This window comes from Halichoerus grypus, chromosome X, assembly GCF_964656455.1.
Source record: "Halichoerus grypus chromosome X, mHalGry1.hap1.1, whole genome shotgun sequence".
Classification (NCBI taxonomy): Eukaryota; Metazoa; Chordata; class Mammalia; order Carnivora; family Phocidae; genus Halichoerus; species Halichoerus grypus.
The window spans coordinates 105,280,275-105,299,641 of NC_135727.1; the positions used below are offsets into that span (position 1 = coordinate 105,280,275).

At 38.3% G+C, this 19,367-nt stretch overlaps 1 protein-coding gene across 9 annotated transcripts in view; it reads left to right on the plus strand.

Annotated features, from left to right (window-relative positions):
- The window catches only part of DMD (dystrophin), a 2,185,421-nt gene that overhangs the window by 1,553,676 nt on the left and 612,378 nt on the right, over positions 1-19,367 (plus strand). For all 9 annotated transcript variants that reach the window (XM_078064107.1, XM_078064109.1, XM_078064106.1 and 6 more), the window contains one exon: positions 4,251-4,483. In XM_078064107.1, coding sequence (XP_077920233.1) covers positions 4,251-4,483 — 233 coding nt within the window. The remainder of the gene's footprint in view (positions 1-4,250; positions 4,484-19,367) is intronic.

The window sequence follows — 19,367 nt, forward strand, 5'->3', positions numbered from 1 at the left end:
GATTATGAGTTGAGAGAATCCTCAACAAATTCTCCTTCCATCTTTTAAATTATGGAGTTATTGGAAAACTCTGGGAAGACTAACTATCCCTGCCTGATGCTTAGAGTCAAAATTCTGTTGCTCAGTCTGGGAAAACCCACTGGAACTTCCCCCTTACAGATCTGACCAGCCCACACTTTACCTAATGAAGTGATTTGCTTATGTTTCTAGTAGCATGGCAGTGGAAAAGAAGGAACCTTTTTTTTTTTCTTTTTAGATAAAAGTAAAGGCATTTGAAAATGCAGTATGAGTCAATATGGTATACATAATAAAATGAGATATTCTCAGGACCTCAAAATTTCTCCTTTGAAACATCTTACTTAATAAAAAAAATAAGAAAAACACTTGTATGGATCTAGAGACAAGTCTTTTTTTTTTTAGGAAAAAATGAAATATTTTAAATAGCATTCTAGGTAGAATTGGTCCTAATAAAATGTGAACTAGATGGAAATTAGCCTCTTTCTACTTCATGTTATAGCACTTATTTCTCTACTCTTGGAAACCCAGTTTCTGAGTTTAGAATCTATCTCTCAGTTACTATCAATTACTACCCTCTAGCCACTAGACAAACAAAAACCTAATAATGATAGAAGATTTCATTCTTAGTAATGATTAGATTTAAGTAGTAAAATGTTAAAGACTTGAAGTGTTTAGGATCCCAAAGAACAGTTTAATTCTATACCTCATGGAGACTTTTTGGTTATAGACTTAACATGGTTCTCCATAAATCACAGAAATGTAGATTTGGGCTTTGATAAGGAAATTGAATATTTAGGGAAGGGAGAAGAGAGTTTGTGTAGGAGGGCACAAAAGTGGGAAATGCCCAGTGCTAATTTGAGAATATGGAATAGAGACTGAGGCGTTGGGGGGAGGATGGGAAGAATGGAAGGAGAAAACGTTGGAGTGAATTCTAGTTCTAAGAGCCCGGAGTCCAGAATGGCATGCTAATGTATAAAGTCAGTAGCCAGTAAATATTGTTTGAGCAGCAAAAGAAAAGGAGAAGAATACTCATACAGTATACCTACTGGCAGAAGGATGCTAGGAGAAGGCTTACATATATGAATTCATAAATACTTAGAACAATTTCATGAGATTGGTACTGTTCTCCCCATTACGTAGGTGAATACTCTGAGGCTCACAGAAGTTCAATTTATCAAGCAGGATATAATCCCTTACTTCAAAATCCTGTAATCTCATCCAATATCTAGGAAATGTTGATGCCAGCTGTCTGTGAGAGAAGTATTATTATAATTGCCCTTTTACAGAGGAGTAAATTGAGATTCAGAGAGCTTAAGTAACCTGCCTAGGGTTACCCAGCTAAGAAATGGCAGAGTGAGGATTGAAATCCAACAGTCTGACCCTAGTCTGTTTTACGCTCTGCTTCTTGATCCAGTGTTCTTTCCTGCTTTTTACCACCCCACCCCCCTTGATAGAAAAGTGGGGAACAAAAAAATTGATTGGTTCTATTTTCTTTCTTTAATACTGTCTGCCCTTCCATTGTCTGCCCCAAGCAGTGGCCTTCCATTGTCTGCCCCAAGCAGTGGCTCTTCCTCCATTAGTTTCTTGTTTTAAGAATAGTTATAATGACCTAAACAGTAAGAGCCTAGGAATAGTCTGTGTTCTAGTCTTTGAGAAACCATCCTTTGAGGTTGTTGTCTTTTAGGGCTCCCCGTGGGTAGAAGGCCTCTAAGCGTACTCAAAAGCTTACTGTGCATGGATTTGTCTTTTAGATTCATTCATTTATTCAGAGAACATCAATTGAGCACCTACTGTATTCCAGTACCTGTGCAAGGTGTAGGGGCTGGATCAGTGAGCAAAAGGTACCTGGTTCTCCCTTCCCTTTCCCACCGCTTTATAGGTGTTTTCAGATGTTGAGTGCTAGGGGAGAGGAGACCAGCAATGAAGGGCCTGACTGGTCCATAAATGAGATCACCTGCCCATCACTGCCTTGCTGACCTTTCAATCTACCTGTAAATCTGTTTCAGCCGACTTTGTACTTGGTGCTACTTCTTTCTTTTTCCTCACTGGAGAACTTTGTGGTATTATCATTCCAATGTCATTTGTCCTTTTTAGTCATCTTGAATCATTCTCTGTTGTTCAGTCTCTGGCCCCAGCCTTTCTTTTCAATAGACTTTTTTCAAAACAGTTGAAATCTGATTATTCTCTACATTCTCATCTTTCACTGTATTGAAATTTAAGATGACATGACCGTTTCCACTTCATTAGGCACTTCTTTGTTGGTCAGAAGTAAATCTAGAGGGAAAAAAAATCTTCCTGGTCTTTTGAGGGTCAAATTTTCAATAAGTCAAGCTAAAAAAAAAAAAGAAAGAAAGAAAGAAAAGAAAAGAAAAGAAAATGTTGTCTGACACTTACCAGAACTTTGAAATCATCCCAAAGTACTGTATGTTACCTCAGTATCTGTTGTGTGTCTATTTTAAGAACAATTTGTCCATATTTTCTAGTCAGCCAGGCATTCAGCAGTTAGCTCTCACAGTGATGTTTTAATTTAGCTCTTTTTTTTATCCTCACCCATGCATCCTCTTCAGGGATTCAGCTCCTCTCTTGGAATCCCTTTTAAGATTTTTAGATCCTGTTGGCCCCCATGCTTCCTAGTAGGAGTGTTGGATCACAAGATGCTATTTCTGCTGCAGATTATATGTCATTCTTTCTAGAAAGAGCCTCAGAGTAGTGAGAGAGATTCAAGAAACAGTTTCTTCTTTTTCTCCTCAGTATCATTGTTTTTCAGTCATTACTTCTTGGCATTAGTTTTTATTCTATCTGACACCCTACCTTTTTTTTTTCTTTCTGCCATGTTCAAGATTATTTCTCCCAGCTGTAGGAAAACGTTGTCCCTGAGAAGCTTGAGAGACAGGAGGCATCCTTCCATTTCCCTCATCATCTTCTCTCACAAAAAGACAACCTTAAAAGTGCAGAAAGTAATACAACCATGAAAAGTGATTTATGGCCACCTCAGAATGGAATGCCCACATGGCACACTTTTCTCATGTTCCTAGAACATTTCCCATCTTGTCCATGGCTCTCAAGTCTCCCATTGAGATGTTTCCTTTGCAGCTTTCTCTCAAAGCTTCCCTTCTAAATTATGTAGTCCACTATTTCTTTGCTACTGGTCTCCTGGATGTCGTGGGCTTCAGATACTCTGGACTTTAAACCAGAGGAGGCATTCTGTTCCCTTCATCACTCACCTTCCATTTCCCAGCTATTTGTTGGTATTTAGTATCAATTCACAGTAGCAAGCTCAGCCCCCTTTAGTAAATAAAGGGCCACACACAGATCTTTGAGTTTTTCTTTGAGTTTTTCCCAAGTATTTCATGTATTTCTACCCCTTATCTCCAACTTCTCATTATATTCACTCATCATTGTATTTCTTTTTTATCAAGTGTTTATAAAAATAGTGATACCTAACATTATTACCTACCAGTGTCAGAGACTGTGCTAATATTGTTGTTATTTTCTGGCACTGTTCTATGTACATTTCATATATTAGTCATGGAATCCACACAACTGCCCCTATTACATTCACTCTGTTATTGTCCCTTCTTTACTGAGGTGAAAACCTGAAGCTTAGAGAGGTTAAGTAATGTAACCAAGGTCACATTTTTTTAGGTCTGATTTTCCAACAATAATGTAGCTTGAGTTTTCTCCACTGTCAGTCACTGTATGACCAGTCTGAAAGAAAAGGAAAAAAATATGAGAAACTATTCCCAGTGTAAAATACAGAGCAAAGACAAAAACATTTCATTGGCTTTGATTTCCCTAGGGACTGCCTTCAAAGTAATTTACTTCCTATTCAAGGAGACAAGATCTATCCAAACTGGACTTTTGCTTTTTTTTCCTTGAATGAGAAAAAATAAGTAAAACTTTTTCACCTGGTAAGGTCTATATAAGTGTTATTTGAGAAGGATGATTTAAATTTAATTAATTGTCCAGCCATTAGAATAAGCAAAATCATTTTGAAAGATTGTTAAATGCTTACTAATGAAAAGTTTGGGTCCTTGGATTATCCCATCATGTAGTACTGTGTAAAGTATTCACATTGGTGGAGGAAAAATTTATAACATAATAAATAATACTTTGGCTCAAATTGTTGTACTTTAATTAAGCTTGGTCTATTGTTATTGAAATCGGCTTCTTTGCTTGTGTTTCTAATTTTTCTTTTTTTTTTTTTTTTCTTTTTGGAAAAAAAAAATTAGCTCCTAGTCAGACTGTTACTCTGGTGACACAACCCACCGTTACCAAGGAAACTGCCATCTCCAAACTAGAAATGCCATCTTCCTTGCTGTTGGAGGTACCCGCCCTGGCAGATTTCAACAGAGCTTGGACAGAACTTACCGATTGGCTGTCTCTGCTCGATCGAGTTATAAAATCACAGAGGGTGATGGTGGGTGATCTTGAAGACATCAACGAGATGATCATCAAGCAGAAGGTATGGGGAAAAAGAAAACCTGGTTGAGATTTTCCGTTAGAGTGAAGATTGTCCACATGTCTGTTCACTCTCCCTAGACCATATTCCCACCAGTTTTTAGGCAGCTTTTCTCTGTCAGCTACACACTATCTCTACTCTGTGTAGCCTAAGTATGATCAAGAAAAAAAATAATGCAATTATCTAAAACCCATAAATTAAAACGGAATTATACAAGGAAAAAACCATAAACCTTACAATTAGTTGGCTTAATGAAATTCACTAAACAACTAGTATTTAAAAAATCTATTTAATATCAAATAAGTAGTTCAACTGAGCTGTTTACATTTTAAACTGTTTGTTTTGGCAGCCTGCAGCCATAATATATTACAGAATCAAATATAATAATCTGGGAATTGGTTATTCACTCTTCTGAGTTGTCTGTGCCAATTTTCCTCCTACGATGATGAATATCACTGAAAGTTAGCTATAAATTTTTAGAAAAGAAAAGTACCAAACATAATATATTTTTAAATACCTTAGATCTTAATATTGGTATTTATGCAATGCTATAGTCAAATAAACATGTTTTTAATATAAAGATTACATTTATCAGCCTCTTGGAATCCATTCTGCAAAATCCTGACATCAGTTAGAAACATAGGAATACACTGATATAAATCTGTTTGACCTAGCTAAAACAAATGCACTGTATATCTTTTATATTTCTGAGTGAATAAGAAAAATAGTTTTGAAATATTTATGTGCTGTAGTTATTTCACTGGTAAATGATTTTCATATCTTTTCTACAGAAGTAATAAGTTGCATTGAAGGTATTTAGTTGTTACAAAACTACTTTTTGAAAAAGCAGGAGTAAGGCAGACAGATTTCTTTGTAAAATGAACTTTAGCAATTAAGTAGGAATAAAAATAAGTGGATAGTAAGCAATCTGCATTTAAAGTACCTTGATCTGAGACTCAGGAGATGTGAATTAAGTGTTCTGTGTCATTTGCAAATGACATGATTGTGGTCAACTCATTCTCTGGATCTTGGTTTCCTTTTCTGGGCACAGGATGCACAGGTTCACATTCATATTCACCACACAGTGATGGACATGCGTGTATATAAAGATATGTAACTATTATATGAATATGTATAATTCGTTTCACTGCTCTTTTAGAACAAGTATTAGTAGGTACATTCTTCAGCACAAGCCACTGAGATGCCATACTCCTAGTAAGTAGCAGAGCAAAGATTCAAATCCAAGTCTGTTTGGTTTCTAAGCCTAAGTATTCTTACTTACTACATATCCCGCTTGCCAGTATTAATGTAAATGTGGCTACCATTTGGTGATACATATGTTTTTATATATACAGTCTGTGCCAGACACAGTGCTAAGCATTTATGGTTTCACTGCGCTGATACATGCAGAAATAAGAGATTATGTTCTTGCACAGTACTGTATCAAGTTATACTAATACTTCCAAGACTATTACTAAGCAGAGGAAACAATGTCTGACGGGGTTTAAAGCAAGGGCTTTGGAGTTAGATGCTCTGGGTTCAAAGCTTGGCTCCTCTCCTACAGTTGTAGACTTTTGATGTGTTATTCAACCTCCCTGAACCTGAGTTTATCAGTACAATGTGAATGATGATACTATCTTTGCCTTATAGGTTGTCATGAGGATTACATTAGGTAGTTCACGAAAAATGCTTCCCATCCTGCCTTGCTCAACTAATGTTAGTAATTAATATGAGATTGTAAATCTGCCTGCTCACAGCATTTGTAGCATGCAAACTGATTGTCATATAATGATATTATATGAAAATAAGAGCTCATTTCCATATCTACACCCCATTCTGCCACTGGCATCGTGGTCTCCTGTAAAAGCCACTGGGTATTAGGGGGGAGAGGAAGTCCACACTCCTTTGTGATCCTAGCCTTTAGGATCTGCTTTAGAATCTACCTGCTCAGTAGTCTTCAGAAAAATAAGGTTATATTTTTTCAAAATGACTACTAATTTGATGCCTCTTCAAAATGATAGTCTTACAGAGAGATCCAAAATTAATTCAGAGGAGAAGTTCAAGTGCCATGTCTAGGGTCACAGGGTTACAGAAAGCCAGGAATTTTTAAATGCCACATATATACATATATATATTTATATATAGCATTCTATGTATTGTATGCTTCCCACCCTGCCTTGCTTACTGAAAGCAAGTAAGAGATGATGACTCTATCTCATATATATATCATATATATGTATATCATAGATATACATGCATTTTTTAATTTTTAATTTTATATATTTTAAATGTTATATATATATGAATAGAGTTATGTATATCATATCTGTATATGTAGATATGCATATAAGTATTATATATATATACACATATATATATGTACATATATATATAAAAACTTTCCTTCTCCTGCTGAATAGTGGAGTGCTTTTCCTGCTTCTTCCCCTCATATTAAAAAAATGTTTTATAAAGACACTGTCAGTTCTTACCTTTTAGAGCTTTCTATCACTAAATGGTCAGTAAAATAACCCTAAATAAACATTAAGCAAGTGTGTGTGGGCTGGGGGGCAAAAAAGAGATAAGTTTAGGGAAGTATTTATTACAATATCAGGGAATAAACATTTTTCTCTATGTAAAGTTTTAAACAAAACAATCCTAACTTTAATATTTGAAGTGTTGGAAATGAGGTAATATTCCAAAAGGACTTTATAAACTGCAAAGTACTATCAGTGCCTATTTATTCATATGTTCATTTAACAAATTTTTATTGAGCTACTACTAAGTGCCTGGGAAGTACAGAGTTGGACAAGATAGCAATGCACAGATTAAAGCAGGTAAAGGAAAAAAAACAATAATAGCACTATGATAGAAATAAATTACAGGATAATACCTAGCACATATTTAACAGATTATATGCTAGTCATTTTTAAGTACTTCACGTGCATTACTTAATGCTCACAACACTGTGAGATTGATAGTAAAGCACAGTGAGGTTAAATAACCTGCCCAAGGTCAAGTAGTAAAGAGACAGCAGTGGAATTTGAACTCAAGCAGTCTGATTCCAAGGTCCCCACTGTAGTTTTTACCTCCCTGGGCATGTTTAGGGGATTCTCTAGGGCCTTACTTTAGGAAAAGGGCATCTGACTAAGCCAGGGAAGAAAATGGAGGTCAGGAAAAATTTCTTTTTTTTTTTAAAGATTTTTTTTTTTTTTTTTTTTATTTGAGAGAGAGGATGAGAGGAGAGAGACAGCACATGAGAGGGGGGAGGGTCGGAGGGAGAAGCAGATTCCCCGCCGAGCAGGGAGCCCGATGCGGGACTCGATCCTGGGACTCCAGGATCATGACCTGAGCCGAAGGCAGTCGCTTAACCAACTGAGCCACCCAGGCGCCCCAGGAAAAATTTCTTAAAGAAGCTAAAACTTACGCCAAGTATTAAAGAACAAGTTGGAAATAATCAGGTGGATAAAACGGAAAGGTGACTCTGGCAGAAGAGACAAACTCTGCTTTTCGCTGAGGTGGAAAGCGATGCAGTGTATTCTATAAATTGTGATTCCATATGGCTGAAATTAAGGGGATGAGGCAGAAACTGATGAATTTGAATAGAGAGGGATGGGGCTACGAAATGAGGATCTTTCCTTGATAGAACAAGGAGTTTGGTTATGGCCTGCAGGCAGTGGCATTGCTTGAAGTATTTTAAACAAAAAGGTAAAATCATCAGATGTAGTTTGTTGACTATCAATAGGGTTTTCTGGATGTAAGCAACAGAAAACATCCTCTGATTAAATCAAGCAGAAAGTGAATGTACTGGAACTGACATGAAGGCAGTGGGAAAAGGCTTAGAAAAAGAAAAGGTAACTGAGCACGTCTGGGCATCTAGTTCATAGTAACTACTCCAGGCTGTCTTTGTGATCCTCTTTTTTCTTTTTCTTTCCTTTTTTTTTTAATTTTATTTTATTATGTTGTGTTAGTGACCATACAATACATCACCAATTTGCAATGCAGTGATCCACGATTCATTGTTTTCATACAACCCCCAGTGCTCCATGCAGTCCATGCCCTCCTTAATACCCATCACTGGGCTAACACATCTGCGCACCCCCCTCCCCTCTAAAACCCTCAGTTTGTTTCTCAGTGTCCATAGTCTCTCATGGTTCATCTCTCCTTCCAATTTCCCGGCCCCCTTCATTTTTCCCTTCCTTCTCCTAATGTCCTCCATGCTATTCCTTATGTTCCACAAATAAGTGAAACCATATGATAATTGACTTTCTCTGCTTCACTTATTTCACTTAGCATAATCTCCTCCAGTCACATCCATGTTGATATAAAAGTTGGGTATTCATCCTTTCTGATGGCAGAATAATATTCCATTGAATATATGGACCACATCTTTTTTATCCATTCATCTGTTGAAGGGCATCTTGGCTCTTTCCACAGTTTGGCTATTGCAGACATTGCTGCTATGAACATTGGGGTGCATATGGCCCTTCTTTTCACTACATCTGTGTCTTTGGGGTAAATACCCAGAAGTGCCATTGCTGGGTCATAGGGTAGCCCTATTTTTAATTTTCTGAGTCACCTCCACACTGTTTTCCAAAGTGGCTGTACCAACCTGCATTCCCACCAACAGTGTAAGAGGGTTCCCCTTTCTCCACAACCTCTCCAACATTTGTTGTTTCTTGCCCTGTCCATTTTTGCTATTCTAAGTGGTGTAAGGTGGTATCTCAATGTGGTTTTGATTTGAATTTCCATGATGGCTAATGATAATGAACACTTTTTCATGTGTCTGTTAGCCATTTGTATGTCTTCTTCAGAGAAGTGTCTTTTCATATCTTCTGCCCACTTTTTGACTTGATTATTTGTTTTTAGGGTGTTGAGTTTGAGAAGTTCTTTATAGATTTTGGATACCAGCCCATTATCTGTAGTGTCATTTGCAAATATCTTCTCCCATTCTGTGGGTTGTCTCTTTGGTTTGTTGACTGTTTCCTTTGCTGTGCAGAAGCTTTTTATCTCGATGAAGTCCCAAAAGTTCATTTTTGCTTTTGTTTCACTAGCTTTTGGAGATGTATCTTGAAAGAAGTTGCTGTGGCCGATGTCTAAGAGGTTACTGCCTATGTTCTCCTCTAGGATTTTGATGGATTCCTGTCTCACATTGAGGTCTTTCATCCACTTTGAGTTTATCTTTGTGAATGGTGTTAGAGAATGGTCGAGTTTCATTCTTCTCCATGTGGCTGTCCAATTTTCCCAGCACCATTTATTGAAGAGACTGTCCTTTTTCCATTGCATGTTTTTTCCTGCTTTGTCAAAGATTATTTGACCATAGAGTTGAGGGTCCATATCTGGGTTCTCTATTCTGTTCCATTGGTCTGTATGTCTGTTTTTTTGCCAGTACCATGCTGTCTTGGTGATCACAGCTTTGTAAGATAGCTTGAAATCGGGCAACGTGATGCCCCCAGCTTTGTTTTTCTTTTTCAACATTTCCTTGGCGCTTCGGGGTCTTTTCTGATTCCATACAAATTTTAGGATTGTTTGTTCCAGCACTTTGAAAAATGTCATTGGAATTTTGATCAGGATGGCATTGAAGGTATAGATTGCTCTGGGTAGCATAGACATTTTAACAATGTTTATTCTTCCGACCCATGAGCATGGAATATTTTTCCATCTTTTTGTGTCTTCTTCAGTTTCTTTCATGAGTGTTTTGTAGTTCCTAGAGTATAGATCCTTTACCTCTTTGGTTAGGTTTATTCCAAGGTATCTTATGGTTTTTGGTTTTATTGTAAATGGAATCGTTTCTCTAATTTCTCTTTCTACAGTTGCGTTGTTAGTGTATAAGAAAGCAACTGATTTCTGTGCATTGATTTTGTATCCTGCCACATTACTGAATTGCTGGATGAGTTCTAGTAATTTGGGGGTGGAGTCTTTTGGGTTTTCCACATAAAGTATCATGTCGTCTGCAAAAAGAGAGAGTTTGACTTCTTCTTTGCCAATCTGAATACCTTTTATTTCTTTGTGTTGTCTGATTGCTGTTGCTAGGACTTCTAGTACTATGTTGAACCATAGTGGCGAGAGTGGGCATCCTTGACATGTTCCTGATCTTAAGGGAAAGGCTCTCAGCTTTTCCCCATTGAGGATGATATTCGCTGTGGGTTTTTCATAGATGGATTTTATGAACTTGAGGAATGTTCCCTCTATCCCTATACTCTAGAGAGTTTTAATCAGGAAAGGATGTTGTATTTTGTCAAATGCTTTTTCTGCATCAATTGAGAGGACCATATGGTTCTTCTCCCTCCTCTTATTAATGTGTTCTATCACATTGATTGATTTGCGAATGTTGAACCAGCCTTGCATCCCGGGGATAAATCCCACTTGGTCGTGGTGGATGATCCTTTTAATGTATTGTTGGATCCTATTAGCTAGGATTTTGTTGAGGATTTTGGAATCCATATTCATCAGGGATATCGGTCTGAAATTCTCCTTTTTGATGGGGTCTCTGCCTGGTTTGGGGATTAAGGTAATGCTGGCCTCATAGAATGAGTTTGGAAGTTTTCCTTCTGTTTCTATTTTTTGAAACAGCTTCAGTAGAATAGGTATTATTTCTTCTTTGAATGTTTGGTAGAATTCCCCAGGGAATCCATCAGGCCCTGGACTCTTGTTTTTTGGGAGGTTTTTGATCACTGCTTCAATCTCGTTACTGGTTATTGGCCTATTCAGGTTGTCAATTTCTTCCTGTTTCAGTCTTGGCAGCTTATAGGTTTCCAGGAAGGCCTCCATTTCATCCAGATTGCTCAGTTTATTGGCATATAGTTGTTGATAATAATTTCTAATAATTGTTTCTATTTCCTTGGTGTTAGTCGTGATCCCTCCCCTTTCATTCATAATTTTATTAATTTGGGTCCTTTCTCCTTTCTTTTGGATAAGTCTGGCCAGTGGTTTATCGATCTTATTAATTCTTTCAAAGAACAAGCTTCTGGTTTCGTTAATCTGATCTGCGTTTCTGGTTTCTAATTCATTGATCTCTGCTCTAATCTTAATTATTTCTCTTCTAATGCGTGGCTTAGGCATCGTTTGTTGCTTTTTCTCTAATTCTTTAAGGTGTAGAGTTAGTTGGTGAATTTGGGATTTTTCTGTTTTTTTTGAGTGAGGCTTGGATGGCTATGTATTTCCCCCTTAGGACCACCTTTGCAGTATTCCATAGGTTTTGGACTGATGTGTTTTCGTTCTCATTCATTTCCATGAACTGTTTAAGTTCTTCTTTGATTTCCTTTTTGACCCAAACATTCTTGAGCAGAGTGGTCTTTAGCTTCCAAGTGTTTGAATTTCTTCCAAATTTTTTCTTGTGATTGAGTTCCAGTTTTAAAGCATTATGGTCTGAGAAGATGCAGAGAATAATCTCAGTCTTTTGGTATCGGTTGAGACCTGATTTGTGACCCAGTATGTGGTCTATTCTGGAGAAAGTTCCATGTGTGCTCGAGAAGAATGAGTATTCTGTTGTTTTAGGGTCGAATGTTCTGTATAGATCTATGAGGTCCGTCTGGTCCAGCGTGTCATTCAAAGCTCTTGTTTCTTTCTTGATTTTCTGCTTAGATGATCTGTCCATTGCTGAGAGTGGAGTATTGAGGTCTCCTACAATTAACGTATTGTTATCAATATGACTCTTTATTTTGGTTAACAGTTGGCTTATGTAGATGGCTGCTCCCATGTTGGAGGCGTAGTTATTTACAATTGTTAGATCTTCTTGTTGGATAGACCCTTTAAGAATGATATAGTGTCTTTCTGTGTCTCTAACTACAGTTTTTAGTTTAAAATCTAATTTGTCTGATATAAGAATTGCTACCCCAGCTTTCTTTTGAGGTCCGCTGGCATGGAAGATGGATCTCCATCCCTTCACTTTCAGTCTGGCTGTATCTTTACATTCAAAATGAGTCTCTTGTAGACAGCATATGGATGGGTCCTGTCTTTTTATCCAATCTGCAACCCTTTGCCATTTTATGGGAGCATTTAGGCCGTTCACGTTGAGAGTGATTATTGGAAGATATGAATTAATTGTCATCATGTTGCCTGTGAAGACCTTGTTTTTATAGATTGTCCCTGTAAATTTCTTTTCTATATCACTCTTGAGGTCTTTCTCCTTTTATAGAACCCCCCCTTAATATTTCTTACAGGGCCGGCTTAGTGGTCTCATATTCTTTCGGTTTCTGCCGGTCTTGGAAGCTCTGCATCTCTCCATCCATTCTAAATGAAAGCCTTGCCAGATAAAGTATTCTTGGCTGCATGTTCTTCTCATTTAGTACCCTGAATATGTCTTGCCAGGCCTTTCTGGTTTGCCAGGTCTCTGTGGATAGGTCTGACGTTATTCTGATGTTCCTCCCTCTGTACGTAAGGAATCTCTTCCCCCTAACTGCCCTTAAGATGGTTTCCTTGGTTCTAAGATTTGAGAGTTTTACTATTACATGCCAGGGTGTTGGCCTGTTTTCCTTGATCTTGGGAGGGGTCCTCTCTGCCTCTAAGACACGAATGTTTGTTTCATTCCCCAGATTAGGGAAGTTCTCAGCCATGATTTGCTCAAATATATCTTCTGGTCCTCTCTATCTCTCCACCCCCTCAGGGATTCCAATAATTCTGACATTGGAACGTTTCATGGTGTCACTTATTTCTCTGATTCTATTTTCATGGATTCTGAGTTGTTTTTCCCTGGCCTCCTCTTTTCCCTTTTTTGTCTATTAAATTGTCTTCTGGGTCACTAATTCATTCTTCTGCCTCGCTTACCATAGCTGTAGATTATCTAGATTAGATTGGATCTCATTGATAGCATTTTTAAGTTCTGCCAATTCAGCTTTCATTTCTGCCCTTAGAGACTCTATGTTGCCATTAATCGATTTCTCCATTCTAACTATTGTCTTCACAACTGCTAGCCTGAATTCCATCTCCGACATCTTGGTTATATCTGAATCTATTAGTAAATCTGTGGCATAACTCATAGTCTCTGAGTCTTTCCTGTTTTGGGGGTTCCTCCTCCTAGTCATTCTGTTGAGGGGTGCTTGAGGGAATGTACAGAGTCCAAATTAATGACCACAACCCAAGCCAGATGCACCTGTTTTAATAGGGACCCTAGGGTTGCTGGCCTCTTGTTCTCCCAGCCTGTCTTCTGGGGGAGGGGCCTGCTGTGCTGTTACTCAGGCAACCCTGTTTGGGCAGAGTTGCCTTGCCCCCTGTGGCAGGGGATGGGCTCAGTGGAAACCGGTTTTGGGGGGCTTTTGTTCTCTGGCGGCTTTCTCTGGCGGCTTTCCCTGGCAATTTTCCACATCTCTTCTGAGAGTCAGAGCAGAAGAGACCGTTTCCAACCCTCTGCCTCAGAGCAGAGAGATCGCAGTCTGTTCTCCAGTGAGCTCTCCAGGCCACACCATCTCCGTTTCTGTCTGTGCTGCTATAAACTGCAGTCCTGGGTTGTGCGCCCCTCCGCAGGGCTCCCAGTCCTCGCCTCCAGGTGGGGACACGTCTCTGCCCTTTGTGCTTCTAAAACCACCAGCCGCCCCCAGTTTGCATGCGTGACCCCGCTGCTCTGGGTTTCTGTCCGGGGGGCTGCCCTCGAGTCCTTTCCCCACCACTACTGGTCTGTGAGTCTGTGACCCATCCCCAGCATGGGGATGTAGGATCCCCGTGGCCAGGCTCCCTCCCGCTGCCATTTATCCTCTGATATCTGCCCATGGAATCACAGCTCCCTGCTTCCTACCTCGAAACCAACCGCCTGCGATATTCTGTTGGTAGAGATCCAGATCTTCTTACATTTCAGGCTGATTTCGTGGGTGTTCAGAGTGGTCTGGTAGATATCCAGCTCAATTCCAGGACTGGTTGGAATAAGGTCCCCTACTCCTCTGCCATCTTTCCCTGCATCTCCACGATCCTCTTTTTTCTATGTACTGTTTAACTGTTCAGAATACAAAGTCCTGGAAGAGGAAGTCCAATGGACCTTGCTTGGGTCACACACCCGTCTTGTAGCTAGAGGAGAGCAGAAAACTTTGTTTTAAAACTGTCTCCTTCCAAAACCCCTCACAGTGAGGGAGGGGTTATTCCCCTCCAAAGAAATTGGGGGTCTGTTGAAAATAGGGGAAAAGATACTGAGCAGCCAATAAGCAATAATTATCCCCTGAACTCAGGCAAGAATATTTAGAACAGGATGGAGGATGGCACAAATAAAGGGTATTTGTAGGAGGTGATGATGGGATCTAAGCAATGTGTTTATCTATTTCAACTTTGCTATAAGGAGACCTGAAATAAATACCATTTATGCCTCAGGACCTTAAATTTAAGTTTGACCCTTGCACATACTGGTTCTCAGTAAATGTTGATTGCTTGATGGATATTGTGAATGCAGTGTGATACAGTAGCTTTATTTTTAACAGAGATTGAAATTGGGGATTTTAATTGTAGCTACAAAGCATCATAAGTTAGGTAAGAGGTTGTAACAGCATTTTATGAATCTAAGAGAACTTAGTTTTGAACTTAGGAAGTTCAGATCAAACCTTAGGCATACGGTGATTGAATTACTGTTCCCAGTAAGGGAAGAAGGATCAGACATTTGAATAAGTTAGCTCTTCATAATTCTAGACCTTGAATTCAAAATCATATATCTGATATTAAGCTTCTGTTCTCCTTTCACATAAGTTGTTTAAGTTCTTAGTTGAGAAAACTGGGCTGCCACTATTTTGAAATAAAAGTAATCTTTACTAAAAAAAAAAGTAATTTTTACTAAATGATTTATATTAAGCAAAAATATAGAAATTAAAATGACAACTATAAATATTTTAAAAGATTTTATTTGCGAGAGAAAGAAAGAGAGAGAGAGAGAGCACGAGAGGGGGGAGGGTCAGAGGGAGAAGCAGACTCCCCGCTGAGCAGGGAGCCCAATGTAGGACTCGATCCCGGGACTCCAGGATCATGACCTGAGCTGAAGGCAGTCGCTTAACCAACTGAGCCACCCAGGTGCCCGACAACTATACATTTTTTTTAAGTTTATAAAATGCAGCCATTTAAAAAATTAAGCAACTTGCCTGCTTAACTTTAGAGAGTAAAAAATGTACCATTATATTGTAGAGGAATAGGGATGTAAAATATGCAAATTAAACCTTTAAAAGTAAAACAGACATGAAGCTCCAAGTTGATTTCCTAACATTGTGAATTAGTAGCAGAGTGTGATTTGTAATTTATAGTTTTGTATCAAAAGTCTGATTTTTTAAAATGCTCTTTTTATTTCATCATATGTTTAAGTAAAATTGAAACAAAATTGTTTTGACAATTATTCACAGTTTTCTTTTACTGACATAATCTATCGAATGAAGTGGAAATATGTCTAGAGTTTTTCATTGAAAATATGACTATTTTGGAAAGGAAGGAGGGAAAGACAAAGGAAGAGGGGAAGGGAGGAGGGTGGGAAGGAGGGAAGGAAAATTAGAGAGGAAAAAAGAGAGAGGGAGGACAGGAGAAATGGAAGAAAGGATGGAGGTTGGGAGGGAGAGAGAGGTTGGGGAGGTAAGAGAGGTGGATGGCAAATTTGAGGAGAGCTTTGGGGCAGTGGGGAACTGTGTTGCTATCAACAGATAGGATTTAGGTGGCCATATGATATCATTATTTTTTATACTGCTGGTGTCTGATTGCCTGTGCTAAATAAATTATAGTCTTTTTTCAAGTCATTTTGGCCAGGTGTTCAGGGTAATTCACCACTAAATCTAAACCACGGGCACTGTATTGAGTAAAGAAGTGAATTGGCAGAGGGGTTTTATCCTGTAATAAGACATCTCCAGGTTGGGGTTGAGAAAAATTGGCCAATCTGGACAAGATGACAATAGCATTGTTCAAGATTCATTTTTAACTACACATTACACCTCTACCTGGGAGATTTCATTATCCAAAAATTGAATAAGCAGTTTCAGTAGGTACAGTCTATATTTAAATGGAAAATAATTACTTGGATGTGTTTAATTTTTTTTTATTGTTAAGGTCAAAGTCTTTAATAAAAGTTCCATGATTATTTTTTGAACTCTGGCTGTATCTACACAAAGAACAATTGAATGGGTCCAGAATTATTCTGATTATAACTTTCAGTGAAAAACTTCAGCCACAGTCTTACAACGAAAGAACTTGTCTAGCATGGACCTAGAAGGATTAGTGAAACAGTGTTGGGGAGAAAAGGCATTGTTTAAACTAAAAACAAAACAAACAGAATGTTTCTTGGTGTTATTCTGTTTCCATGAGCGTAGCAGCAAAGTGGATACTACAAATAGTTTCCCTTATTCAACACATGAGAAAAGTTACAGACGATACAGGTAATTGGTTTAAGGTGATTTAGTGAATGTAATTGCCCTAATGTAAATCCAGACCTCTTACGAATAATGTTTCTTATTTCTTTTTCTTTTTCTATGACCCCCCCCCCCGCGTTTCTTAAGCATCTCCTCATTTCTCCGCCAAAATTAAAACAAAACAAGCTATGCACAGTTTATTTCCATGGGTATCCAATGGACTCCACAAGTTGTAGGACAGTCATCTTAGGGTGAGGAGATTGATTATTCTGGATTTTTTTTCTTTTAACAAACAACCATCCAGCCCTCGTCATCTCATCTTTGTACTTCTGTACAACCTTGCATAAGAAACACCACTCCAGAGGGTGCCATCTTTCCGTGTATAGGTGTGTGTTATATTCTATGAAGAATAAAGTTGTAATATGTTTGGCTGAGGATATTTGCAAATTTGGTACTGCAGTTATCTTCTGACAAATGTATGTCTCCTGTAGAAAGCTCATAACTGTGTGAATCACTGCTCCACATGCATACAATTTTCTTTCCCTACCTAATGAGAGCCAAATTCACTATTATCTTCACTGAAGGATGTAAGGATAAGTCAGTGTCAACAATTTAACTTAGATTATACTCTCTGGTCATGATAAAATAAAGGTCATAGAGTTGCAAACACAAAAAAATCCTCTTCTGGAAGTGTCATAACCTTTTTATGGAAAGTGATACCATACGCTTTTTGACTTAAAGATATACGTAAGTTTTACTAAACTACATATTTCAAAGTCTGTGAATAGAAATGCATATCTTAATACATTTCAATTCAATTCACTGTAAAATTCTCTGTCAAAACCTTATCAAGGAAAACTGAACCATGATATTTACATGAATTCTGATAAAAGCCAGTCTACTGTGTTTTCAATAAAATACCAGTGGGATTCTGATAAGGAAGTTTATGTATGTCATTGTTTTTAAATAGTGAATTCTATTTCAAAATTTCCTTGCTTGGGTCTAAATAAATCCTTTATATGAAATACCTTTTATTATTTTCATAAAAATACCTAAAATATGTGATCTTCTCTGTTTTATAAGAAAGCAATATAACTAATTCAGTGTCTTTTAATCTTTTTTGAAAGCTATATAATGTTATTATACTCTGAATGTTATTACCTACTTTGGGGACTTTTCATTTCACCATAATTTTGGGTCCTTGAAGTCTATAATTGAAGTTGTAGTATGCAATAATATAAGTTCCTCCTACTGTTGCTCTTAATGTTAGGGTAATGGTATGTAATGTTAATGTAAGGTGCATGGTTCTTTGTTCATTCATTCCTCAGGTCAACAAATTGTCTTTGAAAACCCATGTTGCAAAGCATGCTAAAGACAGGTAGGGAACTACTAGGAAATGATGTTGGAAAGAGATAGTGGGGTAAGAGCTTGGATTTGAATTTAACTTCCTGTGTGTTAGTGAATAATTGAGATTAAGAGAAAACAGTGTTTACACATAACTACTAGTAAGTGTTTCTGTACATTTATCCACACTTTTGTGTGTACGATTACTTGCATTAAAGTAATAAATATATGTATATATATTATTAACATACATATGAGGTGGATATTTTTAGTAGTTTGCAATGAAAATAAATACTACGAATATTTTTTGTCTCTCAAATGCCTGCTTTGAGACCTGAGTTACAATGTCATGCAGGTTCATTAGAGGTATAGTGACTAACTTTAAAGGGCTTTTGGTGTAAGACTAAGTTTTCATCCATCTATTATTTATTGAACACTTGCTGGTGAAAGACATCAGTGTTATCTGTTCCTGGGGATTAAAAATGAAAAGAATAGGCAGAGAGAGGAAGATGGTGGCAAAGTAGGAGGACCTTAGGCTTGCCTCATCCCATGAATGCCACTAGATAACTATCGAATCATCCTAAAGACCCCCAGAAATCAACCTGAAGACTGACAAAACAAACTCCAAAACTAAAGTGAGAAGAGGCCACTTTGAAGAAGGTAGGAAGTGCAGAGAGGTGGTATAGGGGAGAAAGGACTCTCAGCTGCTGCAGAGGGGAGGGAGCAGTGGTCACAGAGAAGGGGGAATGCACAAGGAGAGTATTTCCCCATAGCCACTGGCTTGGAAAGTGAGAGGGGCTGAATTCCCTGAGTTCTTGCAACTTAGTGGGACTTAAAGCCTAGAGTTTTAAATGTCAGGGGGCTTGGCTGGGATAGAGCCTTGAGGACACTGCTACTCCTGGGGAGAAGTCAGGCAAACAGCAAGGATGCATACAGCATGGAAACAGGATCCAAAGAGTGCCTGGGGCACACAGTTGCGAGATTATTCACTCTTCTTGAGGCATGTCCCTGAGAGGCAGCATTCCAGGAGATGCCTGTCCTGGAACAAATGAGCTGCCAGTGCCATTTTCTTCCTCATCCCCTCAGCATAAACACAGAGTCACCTGCTGAAAGCAGCACAGTACTGACACTGGCTACCAAATTTGCTTATACTAAGTCCCACCCCCCTGCTCTCTGGTGGAACTGCCATACTCAGCCACACTAACCTCAGTCACAGTGTGGTGGGTCCCTCCCCGAGAAGACCAGCACAAACT